At 45.0% G+C, this 27,578-nt stretch overlaps 1 protein-coding gene across 1 annotated transcript in view; it reads left to right on the top strand.

Moving 5' to 3' along the window:
- ZNHIT6 (zinc finger HIT-type containing 6) overlaps positions 1–23,423 on the top strand; it is a 104,951-nt gene extending 81,528 nt beyond the window's left edge. Inside the window, exon 10 of the mRNA XM_015536216.2 lies at positions 23,023–23,423. Within this exon, the coding sequence (XP_015391702.2) occupies positions 23,023–23,039 (17 nt within the window). The 3' untranslated portion in view covers positions 23,040–23,423. The remainder of the gene's footprint in view (positions 1–23,022) is intronic.
- Positions 23,424–27,578: the final 4,155 nt, after the last annotated feature.

The raw sequence follows: 27,578 nt of genomic DNA, 5'->3' as shown, positions 1-27,578 counted from the left end.
TGAGTCATGTCCCCAGTAATTGGCAGTGCCTGGATATGAATTCAAGCAGTTTGAGTCCTGATCCAGGGCTTTTAGCTACTATGCTATATTGTGCTTGAACAGACAGGATTTGGGGGAGGGCGTTCCATCCATACACTGAAGAAAATAATGCCTATATCATATACCATTGTGAGGATTATTTGAGATACTGTAAGGAAAACCACATGGTAAGCACTCTGCAAATGCCTACTTAGTTTTCTCTTTAACTTTGTACCATCAACTTGTCATAAATTCCTTTAGGGAAAGGGCAATACTATACACATGAAGATAGCTTCACCCCCACAGAACCTAGTATTGATTAGTGATTAATCCCTTTACTGATTTATTAATTGAACTAATGTATTACTTTGATAGTAGCTTCAGTACTTAGAATTGAATTGCCATACTGTTCTCAAAGCACTTTTATATCTATCAGCTCAATTTATCAGCACGTCAATTCTTGGAGTTAAGGCAGATATCTGGCTTAGGTGATAAATGTGAGCTTTTCTGAGATGGGAGTAGCTTACTCTTGGGAGAAGAGTAAGTATGAACTATGTGCAACTGGATGAGAAAGAACCAGAAAAGACTCTGACTGTGAGGCTCTAGGCAGCCTCAGGAAGGAGGTACTGGCAGAAGGCCAGGCTTCAAATGATCTCTCTGGTTCTAATCCTGTCATCAGCCATCTGTGAGAGCCCAGATGTGAGGTATGCCCTCTCTTGGAATCTTAGCTGCCTCACAATTCAGCCACTTGAATGCTTGAAGTGGTCTTGCCCATCACACGTTATCATCGGTGTTCCTCTTTAGACTGAGCTCTGTAAGAGCAGAGAGTCCTCAATCGCTGGTTATAAAATCCAGCATCTAGAACATATCTGACACAAAAGGTGATCAAATATCTAGTACATAAATGATGTATGAGTTATTTGGATAAAAAGGAAAGAAGAGAGGAGAAACGAGGTCAATGTCATAGATTCAGATCTAGGGAGTGGAGAGAGGAAGCAAGCAGGAAACAATGAGAAGGCTGAGCCAGAGAGATGGTCCTGCCAGAATGGGGCACTCAGTGAGCTAAGTACAGTCAAGTCTGATTATGAAGCACTTTAAGAGCAGGGGGCTTCCCCAGTGGCTTTAATCACAGCCTGTCCTTTCCTTTTGTTTAGCCCAACCTTATTATTTTTTTTTTTTAATTTTTTTATTTATTTTTGGGACAGAGAGAGACAGAGCATGAACGGGGGAGGGACAGAGAAAGAGGGAGACACAGAATCGGAAACAGGCTCCAGGCTCTGAGCCGTCAGCCCAGAGCCCGACGCGGGGCTCGAACTCACAGACCGTGAGATCGTGACCTGGCTGAAGTCGGACGCTCAACCGACTGCGCCACCCAGGCGCCCCTAGCCCAACCTTATTTTAAAGGGAGCACAAACATAAAGTGTAGCACTGGCCTTTCCCAAAGGAACACAAATTCCAGATAGCTGAGCAAGCTGAATTAGTGGAATGTCTACCAGTGAGATTTTATACTGGTGAGGAATTGTAGAGCACTTTGTGAACATGGCCCAAATCAGCTTTCATCTGCAAAATAAGCCTCCATTCCTCTGGGGTTGCCTTTCTGTCTCTCTTCAAAGTCCTAGGTCAACGTTCACCCTCTACACTGGCTTGAACATCTATATGCATTTCTAGCTTCACCTATAGGGGCAGTTTGCCCCTCCTCTTCACCCTGTTACTTCCCTTTCCTTCTCATTTGCTCAGGGTCTACTTCAGCAAACCCTCCACATACCAGAAAAGCCACAGGCCACCAGGAAATAGTCTTTTCTTTTGTCTGGAATATTACAATACAGGGCTAGATTTGGCCCAAGGAATGGCGTGATTAGATCAGCAAGTCAACCCGAAAATTATAGAAACAGGATGTGCTTACCCCCCATTACAGAGGGATGCTGTGGTTCTTTCCACTTGGTCGGATGACCCACATTAAAGCTTTCAGATCCTGGGTGCAGGTAGAGTCTTTGGAACTGACAAGGATGGGGATCTGAGTGCACATCCCAGCAGGGAACCAGCTACCAGCTATAGTTCATCTCACGTCTGTAGTTCATCTCAGCGTCTCCTCACCCAGCTATGAAGATGACCTAATTGTGTACAGACAACAGCAATTGTACAGGGAAAATAATACAGTAATGCAAATATTCAAACCAAATTGGAAAAGCAAAGCAAGAAGGAGCCAGAAAACATTAGATCATTCAAATTGCAACCTGGCCAAGACAGCATCTGGGCGTGCACCCTCTGTCCAGCTTTTGTTCACATCCCATCCCTAATGCTTCTTTGCATTTATAGAATAATAGCTCGGTATTTGCACAAAACCCTTTGTGTGACTACATTCTAAAGAACAAAGTTCTCACAGTGTGCCTTCAGAAGGGTCAGAGTATTGCCCAGTGGAATGCTTTAATAGGCTTCCAGGTCAGAAAGGGCCTTTCTCTCTCTGGAAGGAGGGGTGGGGGAGTGATGTACCTTTGGCCAGCATATATGTTTTAATTGTGTGACCAGGGCAGCCTGTGCTCATTTTCCTTCCTCACTGGGTCATTTCCACCTTAGTTCTGAAAACAAAAAACAATTGATTAAAAAAAGAGCCTTCCTGACTGGAACCTTGGATCCTCTCTTTGGATTTGGACAAGAAGCAGGGATGTTCCCACTCTCCCCACACACTCCCGCTCCCTCTCCTCTCAACCCTCATCCACCCCCCTCCCACCCTTTTCCTATCGTAAACCTGGTTCAAGTTCTGCCTGAGAGTCTGAGGCATAACCTGGTCTCTCCTGGTGCACTTATTTGGGTATCTCCGGTGAGTGGTCCCCACCCTTCTATGAGGAAGTCACTCCTGCACAGGCTCTGGAGTCTGAAGCCCTGGGCAGAATCTGGCTCTGCCACTGCAGGATCTTGGACAGGACAGACTACCTCTGAAAGCTTTGGATGTCTCATGGGTTAGAGCAGAATAATACTACCTGCCCCCTGGGTTTGTGAGGATGAAATATCATAAAGAGCTTCTCAGAGCACCCAGCACCTACCAAGTATTCCAGAAGTGACAGGTGTTCTTGTTATCCCCACTTGGCTGTCCCTCAACCTCCTACCCACCGCCTTAGTAGACCATCAGGTACCTCAGCATGAGTCCAGTGAGGAAGCAGCCAAGGAACATTTCTTCAGGTTTTAGCACCCGGTCATAACAAGCTTCTCTGGTTCCTGAATATGCAACCCGGAAAATGGCATTTACCTGGTGCATTCCTTCCCCCTTCAGCTAGTGAGTGCTGGACCTCCTTTAGGAACAGGAGCAAATCAGGGCACAACCCCACCTGACTAGTTGCTTGAGATGTCTCCGTCTCTGTGGCGTCTGCATTTGTCAGGACCTAGAAAGCCTTAAAAAAAAAAAAAAAAAAAAAAAAAAAAAAAAAAAAAAAAGCCAGGGCTCTGGGGAGAAGAGAGAATCCGAAGGGAAAGCAGGGACGGCAGACAGACCGCCTTTACCTGAATCACTCCAGTGGATGCCTCCAAACCCAGCGGGTCCCCTGGAGGCGCAACCGGGGCGGAGTAACCAACCACACAGGTCACCACAGCCACATGGGTTCCCCAGCACCCTGGCAGCCAGGCACCACGTGAGGTAGAGTAAAAGGAAACACAAGTCCTGGGTTCAAATCCCTCTGCTCTCCTTTTCCAGCCAGTCACTTAGGGCAAGTTGCTGTCTTCTGGGAGGGTGGAGGCTTTCATTTGTAAAATGGGGCGAATTTCACCTGCCGAAGGAGGCTCGGGCAGGCGGAGGATGGAATGGAACGCACCGCCCTGGGAGTGCGGAGGGAGCGCGCGGGGATGGCAGGGCTGGCCACCCACCTCTCGTCCCCTGGCCCCGGAGGGCAGAAACCGCCCCCTCCCCACAGTCACACGCTGTCCTGCGGGGAGCGTCGCGGGGACACGACCTGGCCTGGTCGCCAGAGCCACTCTGGATTCCGCAAGGGTCCCCGCGTGGGTCAAGGGGCAGCAGCGGGAGATTCTGGTCGGGGACTGGCGCTCACGCATTGAGCAGTGGCCATTGTCCCGCAGGAGGCCCGCGCCCAGGGCCCAAGGATCACTGAATCGGGCCCCTTCTTAGTCACAAGTGTTGCAACTCAGTTTGTGTTCTAAGAGCATTACAAAGGAAAGAGAAGAAAAGATTTAAAGGAAAGAACCGTGTGTAGGTTTGTATTTGTTACCGTGGGATTCGGTTCAACTGTGTACTGGTGAAGGGTTTTTTTTTTTGTTTTGTTTTGGGGGTTATTTCGTTTTTTGCTTTTTTTTTTTTTTTTAAATAACTTTTCAAGCTGTGTACTGCAGTGGATAAAGATTACACCATGTTTGTGTTGCAGTGTTGCTATGGAAGAGCATATGGTTTTATTTGGTGGAAATGTGCAGAGAAATTGAAGGAAGTCATACGCATGCACGGCAAATACTGGAATTAAGGAGGGCTCCTGACGATAACTGGGATACTGGTCCACCTGCTTGGGTGGTAACCCGGGAAGCAAGGGAAAGAGTCAGGCAGCCAGAAGTTTAATCTGATCTGCCACTTGCTTGCCAGGTGACTTTGGGCAAGTTACTGGGCCCTGACTGACCTTTTTTTCTTCCCCGTCTCTGAAACAGAGAACATTACCCTTACTGTGCATTGCTCTTGCTGAGAGACAACAAGGTAACAGGTCATGAGCACCATAGTAACTGCTCAGTAAATGGTAGCCACTGTTAGGGAGTGGTGAGGCACTCGCATTTATGCCCCAAGGATATGGGTTCAGTCATCAAGCTATCTTTTGGCCTTTGAAGTTTGGAGCGCTTTGGGGAAGCCAGGGGTGTTCCGTGCTGGCCAAACTTGGTTTTGTGTACATTTGTCATCAGACTGGACAATTGCTGAAAAGTGTATACCTCAGCTGTCAAGGGAATTAAAAGGTCACCCCCTGCAAGCAGTAAGGTCTTCCTGAGTCTCAGCAAGTTGACGACACTGTCAGGTGGAACAGTGCAGCCCTCTCAACATGCGGGTTTTTTGTTTGTTTGTTTTTTGTTTTTTTTTTTTTTGTTTTTTTTTTTTAATTTTCTTAGCGTTCACTAAATAGGACTTGTTTCTTTTTTTTTTTTTTTAACGTTTATTTACTTTTGAGGCAGAGAGAGACAGAGCATGAACCGGGGAGGGTCAGAGAGAGAGAGGGAGACACAGAATCCGAAACAGGCTCCAGGCTCTGAGCTTTCAGCACAGAGCCCGACGCGGGGCTCGAACTCAGGAACTGTGAGATCATGACCTGAGCCGAAGTCGGACGCTCAACCGACTGAGCCACCCAGGCGCCCCTCAACATGTGGTTTTGAACCCCACCCCCCACCTTTATGTTGTCAGCGCTGGTCAGCATAGGCCTCAGCACCTCTGAGAGAACAGAAGACTCGTCTCCCAAGTGCTCACACCTGCTGCCTACCCTGAATGAACCCTTTGGGAGGGAGGATGATTATAATTGTAATGTTTTAAAATCTTCCTTCAAATATTCAGGTTTAATTCATGTAGATCAAAATCTGCCAGGAAAATGCTCCACATACACTTTGCATATGCATTCTGGAAGATTCACAGACCTGCTGAAAGGCTGCCTGCCACACCATACCCCCAGCCCCTTTCTCGAGTACGCGCACTAGAGGTTGGCAGAAGACGCTGAGAACCTGCGCGAACCTTTATCAAGTTACTGGATCTAACTGGGCCTCTTGTTTTCTGATCTGGAAAATGAAGATACTGGATTAGGTGATTGCCAAAGTCCTTCTAGACTTAACTGGCTATGACAGTATATCATTCATGCGTCTTGAATAGAATACAAGAGGTTTCTTTCAGCATTCTAGACTGTTGATGTTCTAACCTACGTTAGGAAACGATGAGAAAAAAGTCTGTATCCTCCCTCAACCTGAGTGTTCTAGTTTCTCTCAGCTCCTTGAAGGGCCTTCAAAAAGAAGCATCTAAAATACAGTGACTCACCCATGCTTTTCATGGGCATGGGGCCTTGCCCCAAGCCGGGGACTCCACAGTTGGGCAAACTGTTCCTCACCCTGTTAGGACATGCGTAGGGCTGATTGAATGGACTTTTGTCTTTGCCTCTTTCTTAACACCTTCGTTATGACTGAAGTCACTTTTTTAAAAACAAATAAATGGTGGAAAAGGGAAGGGGGACCTAACCAATTTTGTTTTTAAACTACACACCATAAAACTGTGTCATCATTCTGTGTATAATTCAATTGAAGTGTTTTTTTCTAACAAAATTAAGGGACATATGTTCACTCATTCAGTGTACATAATAGAATGGTCAAGGTGTGTGTTTAGACAGGAAATGTGTAAATCTCGTTTTATATATGTATTATTGCTAGAATCCTAAACGTGAAAAAAGTGTCTGGCACAAATGGGTACTGTACCAATCACCTCATTAGTGCAATAAATATCGCCTCTCACATTAAAGACATTAGCAAGTTTGACTGGCTAATGATGTTCACTGTGTGTCTAATGGTAGGATTACTAATGGATCTCAAAGCTCATACCTTTTCCCCTTCTTTCTGACCCCCAACTATTTTGGTCTTGGGTTACACAACGGCTGAGGCAGGGGAATGAAAGTCAGCTCACCGTTCTGCTCCCAACTGTGCCATTAACCAGGTGTGTAACTTTGGACCAGCCTTTTACCCCATCTGGACCTAGGTTTCCTCACGTGAAACGCAAAGAACTCAGTCTGGAGCCATCTCTAAGATCGCTTCTGGCACTGACGGTCCAGGACTGTGCCATCCTCCAGCCTGGAGAGGTTATCTGCTGCCAGCTACTGTTGACTCTTGGAACTTCTGTTCCCAAGAAGCTGATTCCAGACTCTACCAGCTCTAAAAATCCTTGGCCCTTGCATTCTATACTGTTCTTTCTAGAATCAAGAGTGCAGCTTTTGCTCAGACTTGGGTTCAAAACCACGGAGTCAGTAAGAACCTCCTCCCATTTCAAGATGAATTCAAGAACCAGAGTCCTTCCTAGGGTAGGTAGATCATATTTCTTGTGTGTTTGCTCTGTCACCTGCTGTTTGCTTATCTTCTGTTCAATCATTCGGGGTGAACATTCCATTTTTTGCCCTCTTCAGATTCCAGCCAGTTGAGCTTGTAGGCCCCTAAGAAAACTTTCCCTGTGGGCATTTCTCATCTCTATTCTCTTTTTTTAGAGAAGTTTCCAGGAAGGAATGTGGAATACAGCCAAACAGAGTGGTAGGTAGTTATTCGGGAGTGGCCTCTCCTGGCCCCTGGGCCAGAGAAACAGCAGCCCCTGGTGATATAGACTAAAAGTTGACTCTGGCCCTGGCGGACCGTCCTTTGTCCTTAACTAGCTGAGGGAGTATGTGGTCCTCCTTTGTACCTTTCCCCTTTGTCTGCAGTGGGTATATAGCACCTTTCAATAAGTACCAGACTGAAAAGTCACTGGAAACATGCCTTATACAGTACTCTTACTCAGCAAAGAAAATCTTTACGAAGAAATTAAATGGAATATTCTTTCTGGACTTGGATAAGGTTTGTTTTCAACTTCTCCCATAAGCTCTTTACTCTTCTTTTATATGCTTATTCTCTTTCTCTCCTTCCATGTTCTAAGTGAAAGCCAGGGGATGATTTCTGGATTATCTTGAGTTTTGAGTAAATTTTTGCCGCTAAAATGACTAAATGAGATCGGGAGTCTGCCATAGGGCACATCCTTTCCTCCCCCTCTTCTGCTGGACCCACTGCAGGCAGCATGTGGTGCTTGGGAAAGGCCTTTCTGGAAAGGCGAACCACAAGAATGCAGTCCTGCATGTTGCCTCCTGAGCCACTCAGGGCAGTGATGATTAGCCCCACGCGAATGTGCCGATTGGTTCTGCTGCTTAACAGCTCATATCTGGAAATAGATACTCAGGTCATTGCCAAACTAAGGATGGGGGGAGGTGGGGGACTGATTTGACAGGGATTTCAAATTCGTAAGTGGGCAACCCAAGCTGAACAGTGCGTCCAACTTTGCCCCGTTGGTATGTTGTTCCTACCTTGTATGTGACATTTCCTTTCCCAAACTGGTATTTTGCCCTGAATCATAGGGCATAAGAGCACAAACAAACAGATGGTATACATTAGCTACATCTCTTTTCTTAGGCCCTTTGCTGATATTAGTTAAAGCTGCTTAGCTCTTTACTTGGAAGTAGTTTTGACTCCACTTTAGAAGTAACATTTGCAAAGGGAATGCAAACCAGTGCTTTGTCATGATTCCTCATGTTCGGGGAATTCGAGATTTGAGTTCTTGGCTGAGTGAAGGAGGCCTCAAAAAGCATGCCTTACCGAGCTGTGGCTGCAGAGATGCTGATCAGAGGGCAGGGCTCCTGGGCCTTTCTCCCCTCCGCTCGTTCCGATGCAACTTTCTGCACAGACCTCGACACGAGGCTGCTGGTTTTCATCACTTCTTCAGCTGGAGGTGAATTTTGGCTAGCTGCAGACTCTTTAAGGCATTTACAAAGCCACCGAGAGGAATTCAAGGGTCGTAAGGGAGAGCTAGAGAGACTGTGCATACCACACACAAGACCTCCAAGCAGCGGGGACCGTCTCGGCAGCAGCAGCAGGCCTTTAACTTATTCAAGGATATTGTTCCATATCAGCTGCAGTTCCGTGACATGGATGAGTCTCACCAGCATAAGGGGGCATGGAATGAGCCAGACACAAGAGTATGTGCAGTCTGATGCTTTTCATAAAACCTCCATAAACAGATGAACCTAGTCTGTTTAGAACCCAGAAAAGCGGATACCCTTGGTGAGGGGATGAGTAGTGTCTGGAAAGGAGCCGGAGAAGGATTTCCAGGGAACTGGTAATGTTCCATTTCTTGATCAGGGTGCTAGTTATCCAGGTGTGCTCAGTTTGTAAAAATTTATCCAGCTGTAAGCTTACAGTATATACACTTTTGTGTATGTACATTATATTTCAATAAACAGAATTTACTAAGAAACATGTCTATGTACAGTGACGTGAAACTATCTCTAAGGTATATAGTTAAGTGGGAAATACGCAAAACAGCAATATGTAGAATATGCTGTTCATGGTGTACAAAATGCATGTAGGCATAATTGTGTTTGGAAGGATACTGGGAAGAGCGGCTGCCCTGTGGTGCCTGGAGACAGACGTAGGAGGAGAATTTGCTTTTTACTCCATGTCTTTTTGTGCCTTGTTGTACACAATGAGTATGAGTATAACATTAAAATAGAGTTGAAAATTACTCATTAAAATATTAATTAAAGAAGCCATTATGCTAAGTGAAATAAGCCACAGAAGTTACACGTGCTGTATGATTTCACTGAAATGAGGAACTTTAGAGTAATCCAATTCATAGAGACAGAAAATAGAATGGTGGTTGCCAGGGGCTGGAAGGAGGAGGGGATGAAGAGTTTTTGTTTAATGGGTCCAGAGTTTCGGTTTGGGAAGATGAAAAAAAGTTCTGGAGATGGATGGTGGTGGCGGTTGCACAAGAAGGTGAATGTACTTAATGCAACTGAACTGTATACTTAAAAATGACTGGGGGCACTTGGGTGGCTCAGTCGGTTAAGCATCTGAGTGTTGGTTTTGGCTCAGGTCATGATCTTACGGTTCATGGGATCGAGCCCCGAGTCGGGCCCTGCGCTGTCAGCATGGAGCCTGCTTGGGATTCTCTGTCTCTCCCCCTCTCTGCCCCTCCCCCACTGGTGCTCTCTCTTACTTTCAAAATAAATAAATAGACCTTTTTAAAATGGCCAAAACGGTAAATTCTATGTTGTGTGTATTAAAATTGAAAAATATATTAATTAAGGCTAAACAGTCATTGTTAAATGACGGTAAATTTATATGTGCTGACTCAGTCATTTGCAAGCTGTGTGACCTTAAGAAGTTACCTCCCTGTGACTCCATCTCTTAGTTTCCTATTCTGAGATAGCATTAGTGCCTATCTTATGGGGTGGTTGTAAGAACCACGTGAAAGAATACATGTAAAAAGCTTAGAATAGTCCTTGCGACATAAGTGCTTAAGAAATGTTATTATTATCATCATCATCATTTGTGGCAGGATTCTCTGTGTTATGCCTACCATCCCGTTTATATTTTGGGGAACAACCTGTACGTTTGCACACAGGTGCCCCTAACGTGCCTGCTTGCATCCATCACATATCTTTCAAATACCTTCATTGTGCTAAGGGTTGGGTAGACAGTGGTGAGCATAGACTGTTGGGGCAGGATGGTGGTGGTGACAGGATTCCTGTTTAACTAGAGAGGTCACAGGAAATCTCTCTGGGTAGGTGACAATTCTGAGCAGACATTAGCAGAATACTGAAGGAGCCAGCTTTCCAAAGACTAGAAGAGCTTAACTGACAAGGGGGAAGTAGACTATCACAAGATCCCAAGTTTGAAGGCCTCTTGTATAAGGTGGAAAGTAGTATGAGAGGAGATTGGAATGCACATAGAAAATTCTGGAAAAATGGGGATTAAACTGTTAAGAGTGGTTTCTGCTGAGGAGTGGGTCTCAGGAAGGTATGGGGAGGAGGGTGTGGAGTGGAGAAAAGGAATTGTACTTTTCACCTCATTTCCTTCTACACTGAATTATTTGCCATAAGCATGTATTTTATTATTTTTTTAAAGCTGGTTAATAAAAAATTAAGAAATTTTAATGATTAATAGTAAGGAATCTAATAACCTTTCTTCTTTCAAGAATCACCTCGTCTCAACTCTCCAGTTTCTTTTCATGAAATGAGAGAGTCATGTAATTTGTATCTGCTCATTGGTCTGAAAATAGGGCAGACGTGGCCTTCTCTTATCTATTCAGCCATCTTTTTCTTTGAACAGGGAATACTATTCTTCAGTGCCTTTCAGTGAAATCCTTGAATCATCTCTTCCATTGGGAGTATTTTTACTTAAAAAAAAAAAAAGGCTTCCAAATTCATGGAGGATTCTTACCTTGTGGTCACAGCAGTGACAGACTCACACGGAGGCAGGTGCCTGCCTTTTCCAACTGGGTGGAAGAGGAGAGGCAAAGAGGAGGACTGACAGGCTGAAGTAGAAGGAAGAAATCAAGCACCGTGCTGGCCAGACATCCTCAAGGTCTCACAGGGCTGAGTGCTTTCCTTCCCTGTGGCTCACTCGGGGGCCCAGTGCCTTATTGAAGTTGGGCAGGAGTGAGAGTTCCCTGGGGTGCCTGGGTGGTTCAGTCAGTTATGCATGAGACTCTTGACTTCAGCTCAGGTCATGATCTCACAGTTCATGAGTTTGAACCTCGAGTCGGGCTCTGTGCTGATAGCACAGAGCATGCCTGGAATTCTGTCTCCCTCTCTCCCTGCCCCCCCCCCTTCGCTTTCTCTCTCTCTCTCCCTCTGAAAATAAATAAAAATAAACTTAAAAAAAAAAAGTGAGAGTGAGCGTTTCCCTGAAGAGTGTTCTGAAAGATAGAAAGAGGTTCACCTGGTGCAAACAGAATTCCAGCAATGGAAAGACTGCTTGGACTCAACTCTTTGAATCAAGGCAACTGGTGATGTGTTCCAGCTCCCAGGCAGTGTTGGTGGGAGTTTTTATCTGGAAGTCTCCTGACGTTTTCAGTCCTCTAGATGGAACTGGAATCAGAAAAGAGGAAAACAGAGCATCTGATCTGTGCTTGGCTTGCCTTGCTGATAAATTTCATTGCCTACATGGCAGCGGGAAAAATAAGGTGGACAACCAATTTGGAACTTGGCACAGGACTATTTGTATGCCCAAATGCTCATGCTCTAGATGTCTCTTCTCTGTCCGCTGTTTATTCTCAGCGCATTTTGATACCCGTTTCCATCCTGGAGAAGTACTGTAGTTGAAACTTTGTCTTTGGCATCTGGCCAGGTGCAACACTTGAGTTCCTTCTCTTCCAAGTCTTGGCACTGCCCTTCCACTGTATGTCTATCATGTCCCAAGTCCTCTTCATCCAGACAACTCTATACACTGGAGAAGACGCCTTCCTTTCAGGTTTAGCTCATACAGTCCTATTCCAGGAAGACTTCCTCTGTCCCCCATCACCTTGTTTAGAAAACTCACTCTTTGCCTACCATGAGCAATAGTAGCAATAATAAACTGGTATTTATCAAGTGCCTATTGTGTGTTGGCAGTGTTCTAAGTACTTTACGTGGATTAATTCATCTAACCCTTCATCATGACTCTCTGAAGTAGGTGTGGTTATTGTCCCTGTTTACAGATGAGGAAACCGAGGCACAGAGACAAAAGCACCCATGGCTTCCTTTCTGCTCAGGATCTTTACTTTCTGACAAAGCAGGCATCTCTGTGCATTTAGATGGCCCCTGCCAAAGGGGCTTGGCCCTTGATGAATGATCTTCCCTTGATCTCCTTTCACATCCTGGGCAAAAAATCTGTCCCCGTATTCTTCCTGCCAGCTCCATCTGTGAAGCATGTGGGCTGATGTTTGAATAAGAATGACTAAAGGGGAAAGCGATTTTATGAACTTCAGACTGTGAACTCAAGGAAGAGAGTGAGTCAGGCCTCCACATTCCTAAAATACTTTCAGGAGGCTCAGTGACCTCAGACAATAAGAACCTGAGGCAGAGCTCTCTGGACATCCTTGGGAGGCCCTCCCACATGGTAGAACGTGAGGGGAGACACTGTGCACCTGGTTCCTATCTGCACTGTGTGGGTCTGAAGATCATTAGCCAGAGCAGCCCAAGGCTGTCCAGAGCACCTCCTCGCTTTTGCCCAGGCTGTTCCCTCTGCCTGGCATGCCTTTCCCTAAGCTCTTGTCAGCTTGTCCTCAGAGGCTAGGCTGATGTGTTGCCTCCTCTGACTGCTCCAGGCAGAAGTAGAGGCTGTGCGGTCTGGCTCCACAGGGCTTTGTGTGTACCTCTCAGCCCCGAACTCCTGGTGCCTAGAGGAAATGGCTTTCAACATGTCTACCCTATACATAGTCACACATACTGAGCTTGGTGGCAGCTCCACGGTTGAGGAAAAAGTCCTGTCCTGGGAGGTGGGAGATGTGGGTTCTAGTCCCATCTCTGGCCTTGACCATGCAGTGTGACCTTTCACACCTCACATTCCTCATGAATTAAAACGATTTGTTTTGATCTACCTCTCCCACAGATGGTCACTTCCCAAAGTGCAGGGACCTTTAACCCCTGATTTTGTTCTCAGTGGGAAATATGCACAATAATCATGGACAAATCTTTCCCTTCCATCCCTTTCCATACCAAGTTTAACCCCCTAGTTAGTATGGTGTACAAACTATCATCCACTAAATTAAAAAAAAGGTGATTTGGGGGTGTCTGGGTGGCTCAGTTGGTTAAGCTTCTGACTTTGACTCAGGTCATGATCTCATGGTTTGTGGGTTCGAGCCCTGTGTCCAGCTCTCTGCTATCAGTATAAGCCTGCTTTGGATCCTCTGTGCCCCTCCCCCACTTGCACACTCTCTCTGTCCCTCTCAAAATGAATAAATAAACTTAAATAAACAAAATTTTAAAAAGACGGGTCATTTCTTCGTGTGCACGTTTCGGGGGAACAGAGCATCCAGAAGCTGCACAAGTGATACCACACAAGTGAGTTGTGGAGAATGACTCAAGATGAGCCTTCCAAGATCTTTTGAGCAGGAAAGGAGTAAAAAGGTTGTACCTGGAGCCCATCCTGTGGATGGAAAAGCTGAGAGAGTAGATCACAGGCACGAGAATTCCCTTAACAGCTGCACCCCTTTCCAAGAGGACCAGTCATTGAAGGATGGAATGAGAGCATCAAACTAAGTAGGCTGTGAGTCCTTGGCCTAAAGGCCAAGATTTAGATGCTCTAGTCCCTGATTCCTTGGGAGAAGTGCTTTCAACTGTTTCCCCACAACATTCATTAAACCTACGGAGATTGGCAACAGCACCAATGCCAAGGGAAAAGCCCTGTCTTAGAAGTCTCACCTCAGCTGTGACATGAGGAGATTGGGCTGGTAAAGAGGTTAGCTGAGGTCCTATGATTCCCAGCCACTTCTGCTCTTCTGTGTCATCTACGTAAACATTTCTCCAGTGACCAATCTGGCACTTGCCCCAGCCTCTATTTTTGCAATTAACGAGGCTGTCACCTCATAGTTGCACTCTCCATGAGAGGAAGGAAAAAGCGTGGGCAAATGCAGGTACATATGGCACATTTTCAATCAAGCAAATGGGATCTTTATTACCTAATGAGTTTAAAATCCATTTGCAAGCTAGACAAGGGAGGTCCTCTTCCCCATCCCATTCTTGCCTCCTTTCTTGCCCACTGGCCCATCCCCATCTCCTCCTGCCCCCATGGTGGTCTTTCCCTCATTCTGGCTGACCAGTGGAAGCTGCCTCAGGAAGCCCACCTCTGCATCCTCACTGGAGCTGCCCTGGTTCTCCTTGCTGCACCTGCCAGATGCCTTCCACAACCTCCCAGGTAGTTAATGATCTCCCCTTGGGCAGAAGAGCCCTTTAATAATTTACCAGAGTAGATAAAGAAAAAAGCATAGTTCTCTACTTGGAGGCCAGTTCAGACAGTATGGATGGGGTTAAGATTGACTTCAAGTTCAATCTCAGCTTTCTTGTGTAGGAACCCTGCCTTATAACCATGTATATAGAATCTTATCAAAACCTTCATTCAGATATTTAAACATCCCAGCCTTACCGTATGATCGGCACTTTAGGGCTCCTTCAATTCTCAGGGGAATATGTGTGTGTGTGTAGACACCGAAATACTCTGGGACAAAATGAGATTTAAACATTTAAGGAACTCTAGAGAAAGAAAAGTTATTTTGCATTTTCTGACTTCTTGGGTTCTTTATTAGAATTTGAAAATCGTTTTTTGCAGGGAATTATATATTTCACTGAGTCAAAAGTGCAGACTTTGAGAAACAGCATCGTACAGTGGTAAAAAAAAAAAAAAACAAAAACGGCAACAACAACAACAAAAGAAAACACATGCTTCGGAATTAGAAACCTACCTTGAAATTTTATCTTCAATTAAATGTGAAACCTTGAGGAAGTTATTGAGATTCTCTGAACCTCATTTTCCTTATCTCTAAAATGAAAATAATAATTCTGTCCTTGGGCTGTTTTTCGGGAATCATAAATTTGTAAAGAATAACCTGGCACACAATAGACAATAAATGATGTGTCCTCCTCTTCCTCCTCCTCCTCATTGCCTGTATCCAGAAAAAGTCCGAATTTGTAAAGCCATGAAAAAAAAAGAACTCCCTCTCAAAAGTGTAACAATGAAACTTAATAAGGATAAATATAATAGACTGTAAGACTACGGATTCACTGGTGGCCCCCAGTGAATCACCTCCTGGTACCCAAGGAGTGCAGTTCTCTCCCACATTGACTCTGGGTTTGACCATGTGACTTGTTTTGGCCAGTGCGACATTAGTGAGTCTGAAGTACTAGTGGGCTTAATAGGTGCTTGCACATCAGGACCATCCTCTTGGAACATCTCCTCTTAGAAGCCAACTGTTTGACTGTAAGGAAGCTCAGTCTAAACAACTGAACAATGGGGAAGCCACAAGATGAGAGCCCATCTTGGACGTTTCAGCCCCCACCCAAGCTCCTGGCTCAGTGAGTCACTGCATGAATAACCACCCAGCTACACCTAGCCAACAAACAAAATTGTGACAAATAATAAGTCCTTGTTGTTTTAAGCCATCAAATTTTGGAAGGGTTATGCAAATGCCAAAGCCTAAATTTACATTAAGGAAAGGCAGTAACACAAGTAGAAGTGGTGGGTTATCCTTACAGAAGGTCATCTGAAGAGACCTTAAGATGTCAGTTAAAAATTATTATATTAATAAGTGTTGACATACTGCCTAGAAATTAAATGCAAACTTAGCCTGCTTTCATTAAACCAGTGAATCGGCTGATGGACCATACAGTTATTACAGCCTGGTTACCAGGCTCTGCGCTGGTGTGTGGGGATACTAAGCAAGTGAAGACCCAATTCTCCTATTTCATGTTGTCTCTTGGATTCTGAAACTTGTCTGCACTTGTGCTGGGGGCTGGAAAGGCTAGGGAAGAAGTGCTCACTATTTAGTAGGGAAAGTGGATTTGTGAATAAAAGTGCACTTAGATTCCTGAAGGGAGCTGATAGGCTTCCTGGCCTTGGCACTCAGGAGAGATCTAGAAGGCTCTGTGAATCCACCAATATCCCCTTTTTAGAGGAATCTTGACAAACTCAAGTGTATCTGGAAGCAAGCAACTAGAGAATGAAGACCCGAAGACTAGACCATGTGAGGAATAATTGTACCCACTGTAAATGTTTAAGGGAAAAACAAAAAACAAACAAAGGAACAAATAGAAGAAAAGAAAGGCTGGGAATGCAGGTAGGGATGGAGCACATAATTGAGAGGACCTAAATATGACATGTAGAAGAGGACCACATTCATTCCGAGGACTGCCAGGAGGACAACCATTAACCGTTACTAAAAGTTATAGGGAGAAGGATTTCACATTAGTATTCAGAAGAACAGCTCACACTTCTGGAGCATGAACTACAGAAGGAGGCAGAGTGGATACCACCTCTGTGAGTGAGAAAAGCATGGGTCACTCCTTGCCAAGGATGTGGGGAAAGGGTTCTGGGGGTAGGTGGAGCCAGGAACCTCCAAGTCGCTCCCAAGTGTAGGGTCCCCCAGTTCACCTCTGGAGTTCTGTCATTTTTAGTCTGACTGAATAGTATTAAGTAAAACAGATGGTACATGCCCACCATTAAGGAGGGGGAGAATTGTCCGCCAGCGATGACAGGAGACTGTGCCCAGAGATTAGGAATGTGAGAATTCAAGCCTCAGAAACCCATAGCCGCTGCCTCTGATGTCTCTCACCACTTTGAAGGGATTATGAGAACTTGTGTTTTCCGGGGATTATTTATCACACCCTGGGGGGAGACTCAGAGGAGCAGGTCAGGCAAATATGAGCCTGCAGATTTCGCAAGCATGTGACAGTTTAGGATGTACAAGTGAAGAGAACTAAGCAAGTATAAGGAAGCCATCTGGCATTTCTGACTGGGTAGTACAGCCTCGTTCCAGAACCACCATTGAAGAACCTAACTGGCTCTCTCCTGCTTCTCCCACCGTTTAGCCTACAAAACTATAGAGGAGAAGATCTTTTCAAGAATGTGGGTCCGATTTCCCATCGTTGGGTCCTGTGGGTCCTGTGGCACCAACAGCACCAGGACTAGAGGTTCATAGGTCTGTGGGAAACAGGAGATGTGGGAAGTCAAGTTTAGGATTGCCTGGAGGCCTTGCGATTATGGATCCAGTCCAGGGATGTCTTTCACCTTAGTGTCACCGGCTTTGGATGGGAATAAAAGGAGATACTTGCAGAGTGCCCTCTGACCGACAGTTTCTTGGGTTCCCACGGTCTTGCACACCGTGCCTTTGCACATGCTGTTCTCACTACTCAGCTTGCCCTTTCTCCCTTCCCCTTTTCTTGTTTTTTTTTTTTTAATTTTTTTTTTCCCTTCCCCTTTTCTACCAAGACCTGACTTCCAGATTGTACTCCACGTAAAACCTTCTCCAACTCTCTGAGGCTGAGGCAGCCTCACACCTGCATTGTTTTTCAGCACAGCTTACTGTAACTAGACCGTGAGGCCAGGGGCTGTGTCTTGTTCATCTCTTTGTTCCCCGAAAGAAGTAACACAGAACCTGGAATGTCTCAGATGCTTAGTACACAGGGGTCGAAGGTATGAAGCCCATTCCTCTCCCTCCGCACACATGTGGCATGCTCACATGTGCTGTGTTCTGTGCAGGGTTCATGCCTGTGTTATCATTGTGACCCATGTCTCTAAAGTTGGAATGCAACTCTCTGGTCAGAAGTAACTTAATTCTAAAGTAAACAAAACAAAGGAAAATGTGATTTCCATTTGCTCCATCCACTGCAGCGAAGCCCTGGCCTCTGGGGGAGGGGATTGGTCTAACTGGGACCGCCTGAGCAGACCAGGAACCCTCAAGGGAAAGAGGCCCGTTGTAGCAAAAACGCTTCAAGCTACTGACCCAGCACAAAGACTCTACTGTGGGGAAACTCAATATAAGGGTGTGCCTTGCTCTACGGGAACGCGATACAGAAAAATACAAAGTCATAAAATAGATAAATCTGGGCTGGTTATTGACTTTACAAGAGAGAACTTGCCAGCAGGCTCCTCTAAATAGCCAGCTCCCATAGTCCACTTAAACTGTGATTTTATTTTCAGAAGTTTGATATTACACACCGGTTTTCAGGAGAAACATAAATAGGTCCCCAAGGAGCCTGGCGTCACAGCGTGTCTGGCCAGCAGCTCCTTGACCAGGGCTTAAGGTGATCGGATCTTGAGTAAGTGCTGTAAGTGCTAAAGGCTCCCCCTCCACGTCTGCTCGTTGAGTCTGACTGTTTCCAAAGTTGGGTGTAATAGGAAGAAGCAGACCCAATCTGGACCTTCTTACCTCTATTCAAGTGGGCTGACTGAATGCTGTAAGGGGGACATAGAATTTGTCTCAGCTAGTCAATTCATTCATTCATTCATTCATTCATTATCATCATTCATTTATTATCAAGTTTATTGTGCACTTTCTATGTGCATGACACTGTGCTAGACACAGCAAAGTAGAGAAGGACTATAAGATGTGTTCCTGTTGGGGCACGTGGGTGGCTCAGTCAGTTAAGCATCTGACTCTGGCTCAGGTCATGATCTTGCAGTTCTTGAGTTTGAGCCCCGCGTCGTGCTGTCTGCTGTCAGCACAGAGCCTACTTCAGATCCTCTCTCCCCTTCTCTCTTTGACCTGCCCCCACTCTCCCTCTCTCTCTCTCAAATAAATAAACATTTAAACAAATCTTGAAGAAAGATGTGTTCCTGCCCACTGAGAACTCACACACTACACTAGAACTAAGGCTAGTTAGACAAGCCCTTGGATATCATCGATTCTAGAATGTACATATTTTTACCCTTTAACAGCTCTGTAATCAAGATACATTTTACTGCAACCATGCAACTGTGACATAGTTGGCCATAATTGGCTGGGTTTTTCTTAGAGGTATGTAAAATGATGTTGTGTCTTGCAGTCATCCATGTCTTAGATGATATAGGGTACGTGAAAGCGCTAAGTAATGGTTTAATACCACAGGACTCCAAGTGGAGTTTGATAGTTGAAGAATAAAATTGGGCCCCTGTGTGAGTATACCTCGTGGATTTCCCTTTGCAGAGAATGAATATCATAAGTTTAAAATAATGCCCCTTTTCCATGGTTCTCCAGGGAAGCTGGGCTGGAGTGGGCTTGCCCTCCCTCCATTCTGGGAATCAGGCGTGTGTAGCAGCCTAGCCCCGATTCCCTTGCATGCAGGTCGCAGGAAAACCAGAGGAGCAAAGTAGCAGAGACAGGTGTCAGTAGCAGCCCTTGAGGAATGAGGACACTCTTCTTGATCCCGTGATTCGTAAATGCAAGTCCTTAGTGAACTGTACCCTCCGGGACCCACCACGACACCTGACCTATAACAAAACAGGAATTATAAACCACAAGGCTGTGTGTGTGTGTGTGTGCAACAGACAGATATAAGTGTGTGTGCAGATATAGGTCAATGAATGAATTTCTGTTACTGAGGCCAAAAATGCAATACAAAAACACTTCAGTGTGACTGCTAATCTTGATTTTTTGGCCCAAATTCAGAACAGTTTCTTACAGTCTATCTAATGTTACAGGGGATTTCTTCCCTTTCTTTTTTTGGCGTCACCATTCCTCACCCAAAAAAAAAAAAAAAAAAAAAAAAAAAAGCAGTGGCTCCTGTTGCTGGCCCTGTACACTTGCCATGTTCCATTTATTTCAATAGCTGTGTTCCCACAACATGCCAAGAGACCTAGTTTCTTCTGAGATTGTAGAGAATGTACAGCTTCTAGGGAGATGACAGGGAAGATGACTGCATGGGGGGGGGGCGGTGGTTCAAGAAGTCCCTTGGTGCATATGCAAATACCCAGCATGCTTTAGACCAAACGCATTGACATAATAAAAAAATCCAAATCCTCTAATTCATTGATGCAGCACAGAAAGACCATGAATTACTTATTCACACTTGCCTATACAGAATGTGAGGACTCCTGGCTGTTAATGCCTTTTCTCGACATTCACTTTGATTGTGAGTGCAATTATGACAGTTCTTTCGTGTCCGGAGGAATAGATGAGGTTATGGAGCCAGCATGGAGCTGTCCCTGTGGCCTTTTGCTTGCATGTCACATTACCACAGCCTTTAAAATCCTGGACAAGAAGACTGTGCGCAGCTAGTGGTAAGGATGAGCATTATTCTAGGAGGAACCGGAAGCCATTAAGGGACTGGCCTCCTACCGGAATCTGACCTGTGGCACAAACACAAGAGCATCAGATGGCAGTAACCAAGTTTTCCAGGTCGCTTCTCTCTGGGCTTTTTGCCTTTGCCACCGGGTCCAAGTAGTCACTGGGGCTGCCTTGGGTGACCCACCGGTGGTGGGTCAGGCCCAGGCTAGGTCCTGTCAGCCTGAGGTTATCCTGTCATATGGAGGCTGTTGTGTGGGGGAAGCAGACCGCTTTTGTCTCCTGGGGGTATGGTGCACTTCACCGTTTCCAGCTCATATCTGGTGATGTCAGTGCTACCTCACCCTGTGCAGGCTGGCAGCTCTTATTACTGTGCGGGTGGGGGATTTCCAAAGGTAACACCCATGGAAGGGACAGGCGTGTCCCCATCACCAGGACAGGTCTCCTGTAGGTCCCTACTGAGGGCTGCTTTTCCTCTTCTCAGCCACAAGTGCAAAAGTGAAGATGCAAAATGGCTTTTAGTGCTCAGGTCTTGTCTGAGGCTGTACATTTGCTGACTCATAGTATTCGTAGGCTTTGAATACTTCGGTATTTTTCAACTTGGGACGTAATTCCAAACAGCCTTTTATTCATCCTTCAAAACTCTGTTCAGATACTGTGTCCTCTGTGAAGCTTTTTCTGACTACCCTCTGAACTCTCATATTCCTAAGTTTCTGGCACAGTTACAGTGCACTAGAATTACTTGTATATATTACTATCTCTGCTAGATGTGCTACCCTTGAGACCAGGGACCCTGTGTCATTATTTCCTTTTTGTTACCCATGTCTAGCTGACCCATAGCCAATCAAGTGCATGTTTTTGTTTTTGTTTTTAATTTTTTTTAACGTTTATTTATTTTTGAGACAGAGAGAGACAGAGCATGAACGGGGGAGGGTCAGAGAGAGAGGGAGACACAGAATTCGAAACAGGCTCCAGGCTCTGAGCTGTCAGCACAGAGCCCGACGCGGGGCTCGAACCTGCGGACCGCGAGATCATGACCTGAGCCGAAGTCAGTGGCTTAACCGACTGAGCCACCCAGGCGCCCCAGTGAATGTTAATAACTGAGTTATATTCCTGCCAAATATTTGTTTGTTGGTTTATTCATTCACATCTAAAAGTACTTTCTTCTCCTTTGGAAATGGTTATTGCTACATTATTTATAAAACTTACAGACATCAAAAAGGGCCAAGTATAAAATCATCAGTTAGGATGCTTTTAGCTGTAAGTAACATTTGGCTTAACAGAACCAGCTTAAACAGTAGGAGGTTTATCATCACACCAAGCAAGAGGTCTGCATTTCAGGTGAGCCCAGCGCTGGGTGATTCAGCAGCTTAGTGATCTCTTTAGAGACTCAGGGGCTTTTCACCTTTCTGCTTTGTCATCTTCAGTGTGTCAGTGATGCCTCCTGCCTGGGCTGGAGACAAGTTATGCCCAGGAAAGACGAAAGGCATTTCCTCTCCCAGTCTCTTTTTATTATCAAAGGCCCTTTTCTCAGAACCTTTCCCTACCCCCACAGGATTTCTCCTTGAGGATCACCAATTAGGACCTATCACTGATAAGGGAATGAGACTCAAGTTGGCTGAAGCCAGTCCTGATGCAATCCCTCAGGTTAGAATGGCAACAGGGGATTTCCTTTCCTGGTCAAATGAAAGAGAGAAAACTTGAAAATGAATTATGGCACACCAGGGGCGCCTGAGTGGCTCAGTCGGTTAAGCATCTGACTCTTTTTTTTTTTTTTTTTTTTTTTTTTTTACATTTATTTATTTTTGAGAGACAGCACCAGCAGGGGAGAGGCAGAGAGAGAGGGAGACACAGAATCCAAAGCAGGCTCCAGGCTCTGAGCTGTCAGCACAGAGCCTGACACGGGGCTTGAACCCACAAACCATGAGATCATGACCTGAGCCCAAGTCGGTTGCGCAACCTACAGAGACAACCAGGCGCCCCCTAGCATCTGACTCTTGATTTCCACTCAGGTAATGATCTCACGGCTCTTGGGATCCAGCCCTGTGTCCGGCTCCACACTGTCAGCGTGGAGCCTGCTTGGGATTCTCTCTCTCCCTTTCTCTGCCCCTCCCTGCTTATGCTTGCTCTCTCTCTCTCTCTCTCTCTCTCAAAATAAATAAACTTAAATAAATAAATGAATAAATAGATTGTGGCTTATCAATAATACAAGGAAAATCTATAAAGCAATTATAGCGATTTTGGGAGAACTGCATATATCAACATTAATTGACTTTCAAGGTATAGTAAATGTAAAGCTCTATATATAGTCTAATCTTTTTTGTTCATAATAATAATATTAATAAATGCAAGTTAGTCACTCCCCCAAATCTGTGAATAATACACATCATGCACTTAAAAGTATGTGTGTATGCATGTGCGTGGGTGCACGTGCATGTGTGTAAAGGGGAATGTTTCCTAGGGACCTTCGTTTTTGACAGTCTGTATTTCTTACAATGTTCTTGCATAAGTATGCCTTCCTTTTGTTAAGAAAAAAACCCAGACATTAAAGAGAACACTGTAAATAGCTAAGTATCATTCTGAATGCAAGAAGTCAATTAAAGACATAGGCTCCTTTCCAAGAACAAACTAATTTGGAATATAGGAAGGACCTCTCTCAAGTTTTGCTCATGAGCCCAGAATTTAAACTCTCTCCATGAATGAGCAACGTTTTGTTTTTTGTTTTTTGTTTTTGTTTTGTTTTTTTTTAGCTAGCAAATCTCCTTAACAGAAGATCCAAATTTTTACATGCTGAATCATTCTCTGTTTGCCGGAGAAGGGCGTCATCCTTGCAGCGGGATGCTGATGATCCTGACTCGCCTATAGAAAATCCATTGGCCCAAGTCTTCCCAGGAGCCACGTTGACACCAAAGAACCAGCACCAGCTTCCCTGTAACCCAAGTGCTTTCCTGTGTCCAAATGCCCCTGTCAGAGATAAGCCTGAAGAATAAATCCTCTGAGGTCCACCTTCCACTCTGCTACTGGCTAGCTAACTATAACTACTTAGACAAGTTCTCAGTCTCTCTGGAGTTTATTGAATGTCTCTGAAAAATGAGTATTATTTATGTGACAGCACTTGAAGGAAGGACTTTGAGTCATTAAAAAAAAAAAATTCTAGAGCAAAATCCTGGCTATGGGTTGTGATTCCCCTTGGAAGGCTCTTTGGTCACTACAAAAATGGCTGGTTAAATTCAGCAGAGGTTCGGGATGCAGGCTATATCTCTGATCAACTCATCCGGTGTCGGTGGGAAAATGTGACATGATATTTTACGTGGAATGGGTATACTTCTACTCAAAAATACACAGACCGTTGCCGTAGAAGGAAGCTGGGAAGTGACGGCATGTTTATAGCCCCATGGCCATCTGAAATGAATGACGTGGCCTCTATTTTTCCTGTGCTTATAACATGGTTCCCGTGCTAAACATTACTTTTCTAAGCACTTCCAAGTAGTATTCTGGGTTGTGCCAGTAAAGAAAGAACCTGTGTTTTTTAAAGATCGTCTCTTCCCCGCCCTTCACCTCCCCCAACCGCACATGTACACATACGTGTCTCTTCTCCTCAGTCTGTGCTGGTGAACAGCAGAGCACACGTTCCGAGGAAGCTGTAGCACTGCTCTCACCATGCAGAAGCTGCCATGTAGAGACTGTAGTCCACTGCTGCAGATCTACGAATTTTTCAAAAGAAGCCAGAAGTTTGGACTTCTTAAAAAAAACTTCTCAGCTTTCAAATATTGGCAACAAAGCTCAGTTTTTATAAACCCTGTGCCAGTTGAACAAAACGTTGTCTATTGGCCCAATCCTGCCCCAGCCACCAGCTTGGGAATTCTGCCCTGGGGCGATTTAGAACAAACTTGCTTTCTCTTCTCCACGAAGATCTGGAGATGTTAGAACACAGTTCTCATACTCCTTCCAATTTATTCTTAGTTGGTACTCATTCATTGACCAAAACCCTTCAAGGAGCTTAAAATCTCATGGGAGCAGTTAAAGAACGAGTCACAATATAGTGGTGTCAGTGCTACAGTGAGGATTTGCACGAAGGGCCAGAAGAAGGAGTGCTCTTTGTCTCTCTCGGGGTGTGTGCAAGTGATGGATTGTGTCCTGCTGTATCCAGACAGATTTACAGAAAGCTTTTCTCTAGAGGTCTTATCAGGATCTCTCTCCACTCCCCCACCCTGCAGCCATCTTGACTAAAGTAGATCCTGCCAGTTCCGGAAGGACCTTGCGGTCAGTGTACCAGGAGTGTTTCTGAGAAGCCCACAAATCTGATTGATGTCAAACAAATGCTGGAGCCCTTACCCACTCATGCATAAGCACGACAGGCCTGGGAACGTCTTGGGTATAACTAGCAAAGCTTTTACCTTTTCTGACTCTGCTCAAATTCATTCCATTTTATTTATTTATTTTTTAATCTTTATTTATTTTTGAGAGAGAGACAGAGTGCGAGTGGGGGAGGAACAGAGAGAGAGGGAGACACAGAATCTGAAGCAGGCTCCAGGCTCCGAACTGTCAGCACAGAGCCTGACGCGGGGCTCGAACTCACGAACTGTGAGATCATGACCTGAGCTGAAGTCGGCTGCTTAACCAACTGAGCCACCCAGGCGCCCCATTCATTCCATTTTAGAGAGTGGACATGAGCTTCTTGCCCCCAAAAGGGTCTACTACACAGGTACTATGATGGCTAATTTTCTGTGTCGTCTTGGCTAGGCTATGATGCCCATTTGTTTGGTCAAACACCAGTCTCAATGTTGCTGTAATGGTATTTTAAAGATGTGATTGACTTTGAATAAAGCAGATTACCCTTCATTATGTGGGTGGGCCTCATCTAATTAGTTGAAAGCCTTAAGACAAAACACTGAGGTTTCCCAAAGAAGAAGGAATCTGGCCTCAAGACTGCACAATAGAAACCCTGCCTTGTTTCCAGCCTGCCTGGCCTGACCTATGGATTTAACTTTTACCTGAGTTTCCAGTCTGCTGGCTTCCCCTAAGGATTTTGGACTTGTCAGCCCCCATAATCGCATGAGCCAATTTCTTAAAATAAATCTCTCTTTCTCTTGATGCGTGTGTGTGTGCGTGCACACACATATACATGTATCCTATTGGTTCTGTTTCTCTGGAGAACATTAATATGGATAACCTCTTCATGATACGTCTGAACCCAAAGTAAGAATATAAGCTGTTTCAAACACTAATGATCTGTAAGACTCTGAACCCAGGTAGTGTGGGTGTCTTTGACTTCTCTTAATGGCTGAGATGAGAAAGGTATCACTGGTTATTTCAGAAATTTCCAACTCAAGCACCAAGGCCTTTGAATAGTTTCTGACCTATGCATCTTTGAAGAAACTACTGAGATGACCACTCCTCCAAGAAACCTCTCTCATCCCAGCTTCAGAGAGTTGGTAGCTTTCCCCTCAACCATCCTCTGTGCCCTATTCTTCTTATAATGTATTTTGTGCTATGTGGTATAGACTACTAGTTCTCCCCTCTGTAGTAATAGGATCTCTGATTTTTAGCTGGGGACGTGGCAACCCAGGATAGGAACTACACTTCCTAGCCTTCCTTGCAGCTAGGTGAGGTGAATTGGGGAACGGAGGCCACACATGGTGAACAAGATAGCAGAAGCTTTGGTCCCCGAAAACTTAGGGCATCACATCAGCCCTGTACAGCCTACCTGGATTTTTCACATGACAGAGGAATAAACCTTTGTGTTATTTAAGCCATTTTTTATTTAGCTTTTTATTTGCAGCTGAACCTAACCTTAACTCATCTTTGCTTACATGTATGTCCCCAAAGTGAAGAAACCAGGCTTCTTCATCAACTAGTCCATAGCACTGTACGTGGAATATAGTGGTGCCAGGCAGGTGTCTATTGACTGGATGTATGAATAGAAGGACGGATGAATGAGGAACAACCTAGGGGAAAGCCCAAGGGGAGGTAGGAAGAAGACATTGTGCTAAGGGAGGGGTGCCTTCTACATAATGCAGTTTTAAGACAGCATTAATCTAAATTAATGAACATCTGCTTTATGCCAGGCACAGTATCTAGTGATGCTTTTGTAGTGGTGAAAAAGCCAAAAATCTCTCATCTCATAGAGGCTATTCTGGAAGGGGGAGACATAGTAAATAAATAATATCTGGTGGGCCTCAGGGCCGTGGTGAAAATAAAACTGCTTGTTGTAATGAACTACTTTAGACTGGGTGGCAAGGGAAGGTCACTGAGAAGGTAACATTTATGCTGAGACCTGCATGACAAAAAGAAGTGTAGATTAAGGGACATTGAGGCAAGAGGGGCATTTGAGACAAAGGAACAGCTAGTGCAGAGGCCCTGAAGAGGCACTGATGTGGCTTAGTTCAAAGAGGAAAAGGCAAGTGGGATTGTGGCGAGGGTGAGTGGGAAGAAATAGGCATGGTCTAGGGCCTGTGTACTTAGTAAGGAGGGAGTTGAGTGTTATTCCAAGAGTAATGGGCAGCCATAGAGCTTTTAAGCCAAGGGTTGACGTGTTCTGATTCACATTTTTGAAGAATCACTCTGGTTCCCATAAGGAAAATGAATCTTTGCAGGAAACCAAAGATGTTTGGGTTATGTATGCTATCCAACAAACAACACCCAAAACTTAGGGCCTTAAAATAACCAGTTAGTCTGCTCACTATTTTATGGGTCAGGAAATCTGGGAAGGACTCAAACGGCTATTTTATCTCTGATTCACAAGACATCAGCAACTGGAGCTGGACGATCTACTTCCAAGGTGGTTTCTTCGTGCACCTGTGATGCCCATGAAGATTCTCCCTGACCTTTCTCTTTCTCCTCATGTCTTCTTATCCTCTAGGGCCTGTCTGTGTGGTATGGGCTTCTCACAGCCTGCTGGTCTCAGGATCATTGTGCTTCTTACATGGAAGCTCATTTCTAAGGGAAATGAAGTAAGAGCTTCTAGTCATCGCCACAGTTGGAACTAGCACCACAGTGCATTGCTTCCTGGATGTTCATTGGTTAAAGCAGTCAAAGAGCCCAACCAGATCCAAGAGGGTAGAATAAACCCCATCTATGCAGTAAGGTCACATTGCAGAAGCGACAAAGATTAATTATGTGGTGTGGAAGATATTACTCCAGCCACCTTTAGGGAATACAGTATGTCACAAGTGAAGTCATTTAAGTAATTCAGGGAAGAGATGATGATGGCTTAGCTTTGGATGTTTGCAATGGGCATGTGAAAGGGGTGGATTCCAAATATGTGAGCAGAATATCTGAGCGTCGTAAAGCACTAACAAATGCG

This window comes from Panthera tigris, chromosome C1 (assembly GCF_018350195.1).
Source record: "Panthera tigris isolate Pti1 chromosome C1, P.tigris_Pti1_mat1.1, whole genome shotgun sequence".
Lineage (NCBI taxonomy): Eukaryota > Metazoa > Chordata > Mammalia > Carnivora > Felidae > Panthera > Panthera tigris.
This window is presented reverse-complemented; position numbering and strand designations above follow the sequence as displayed.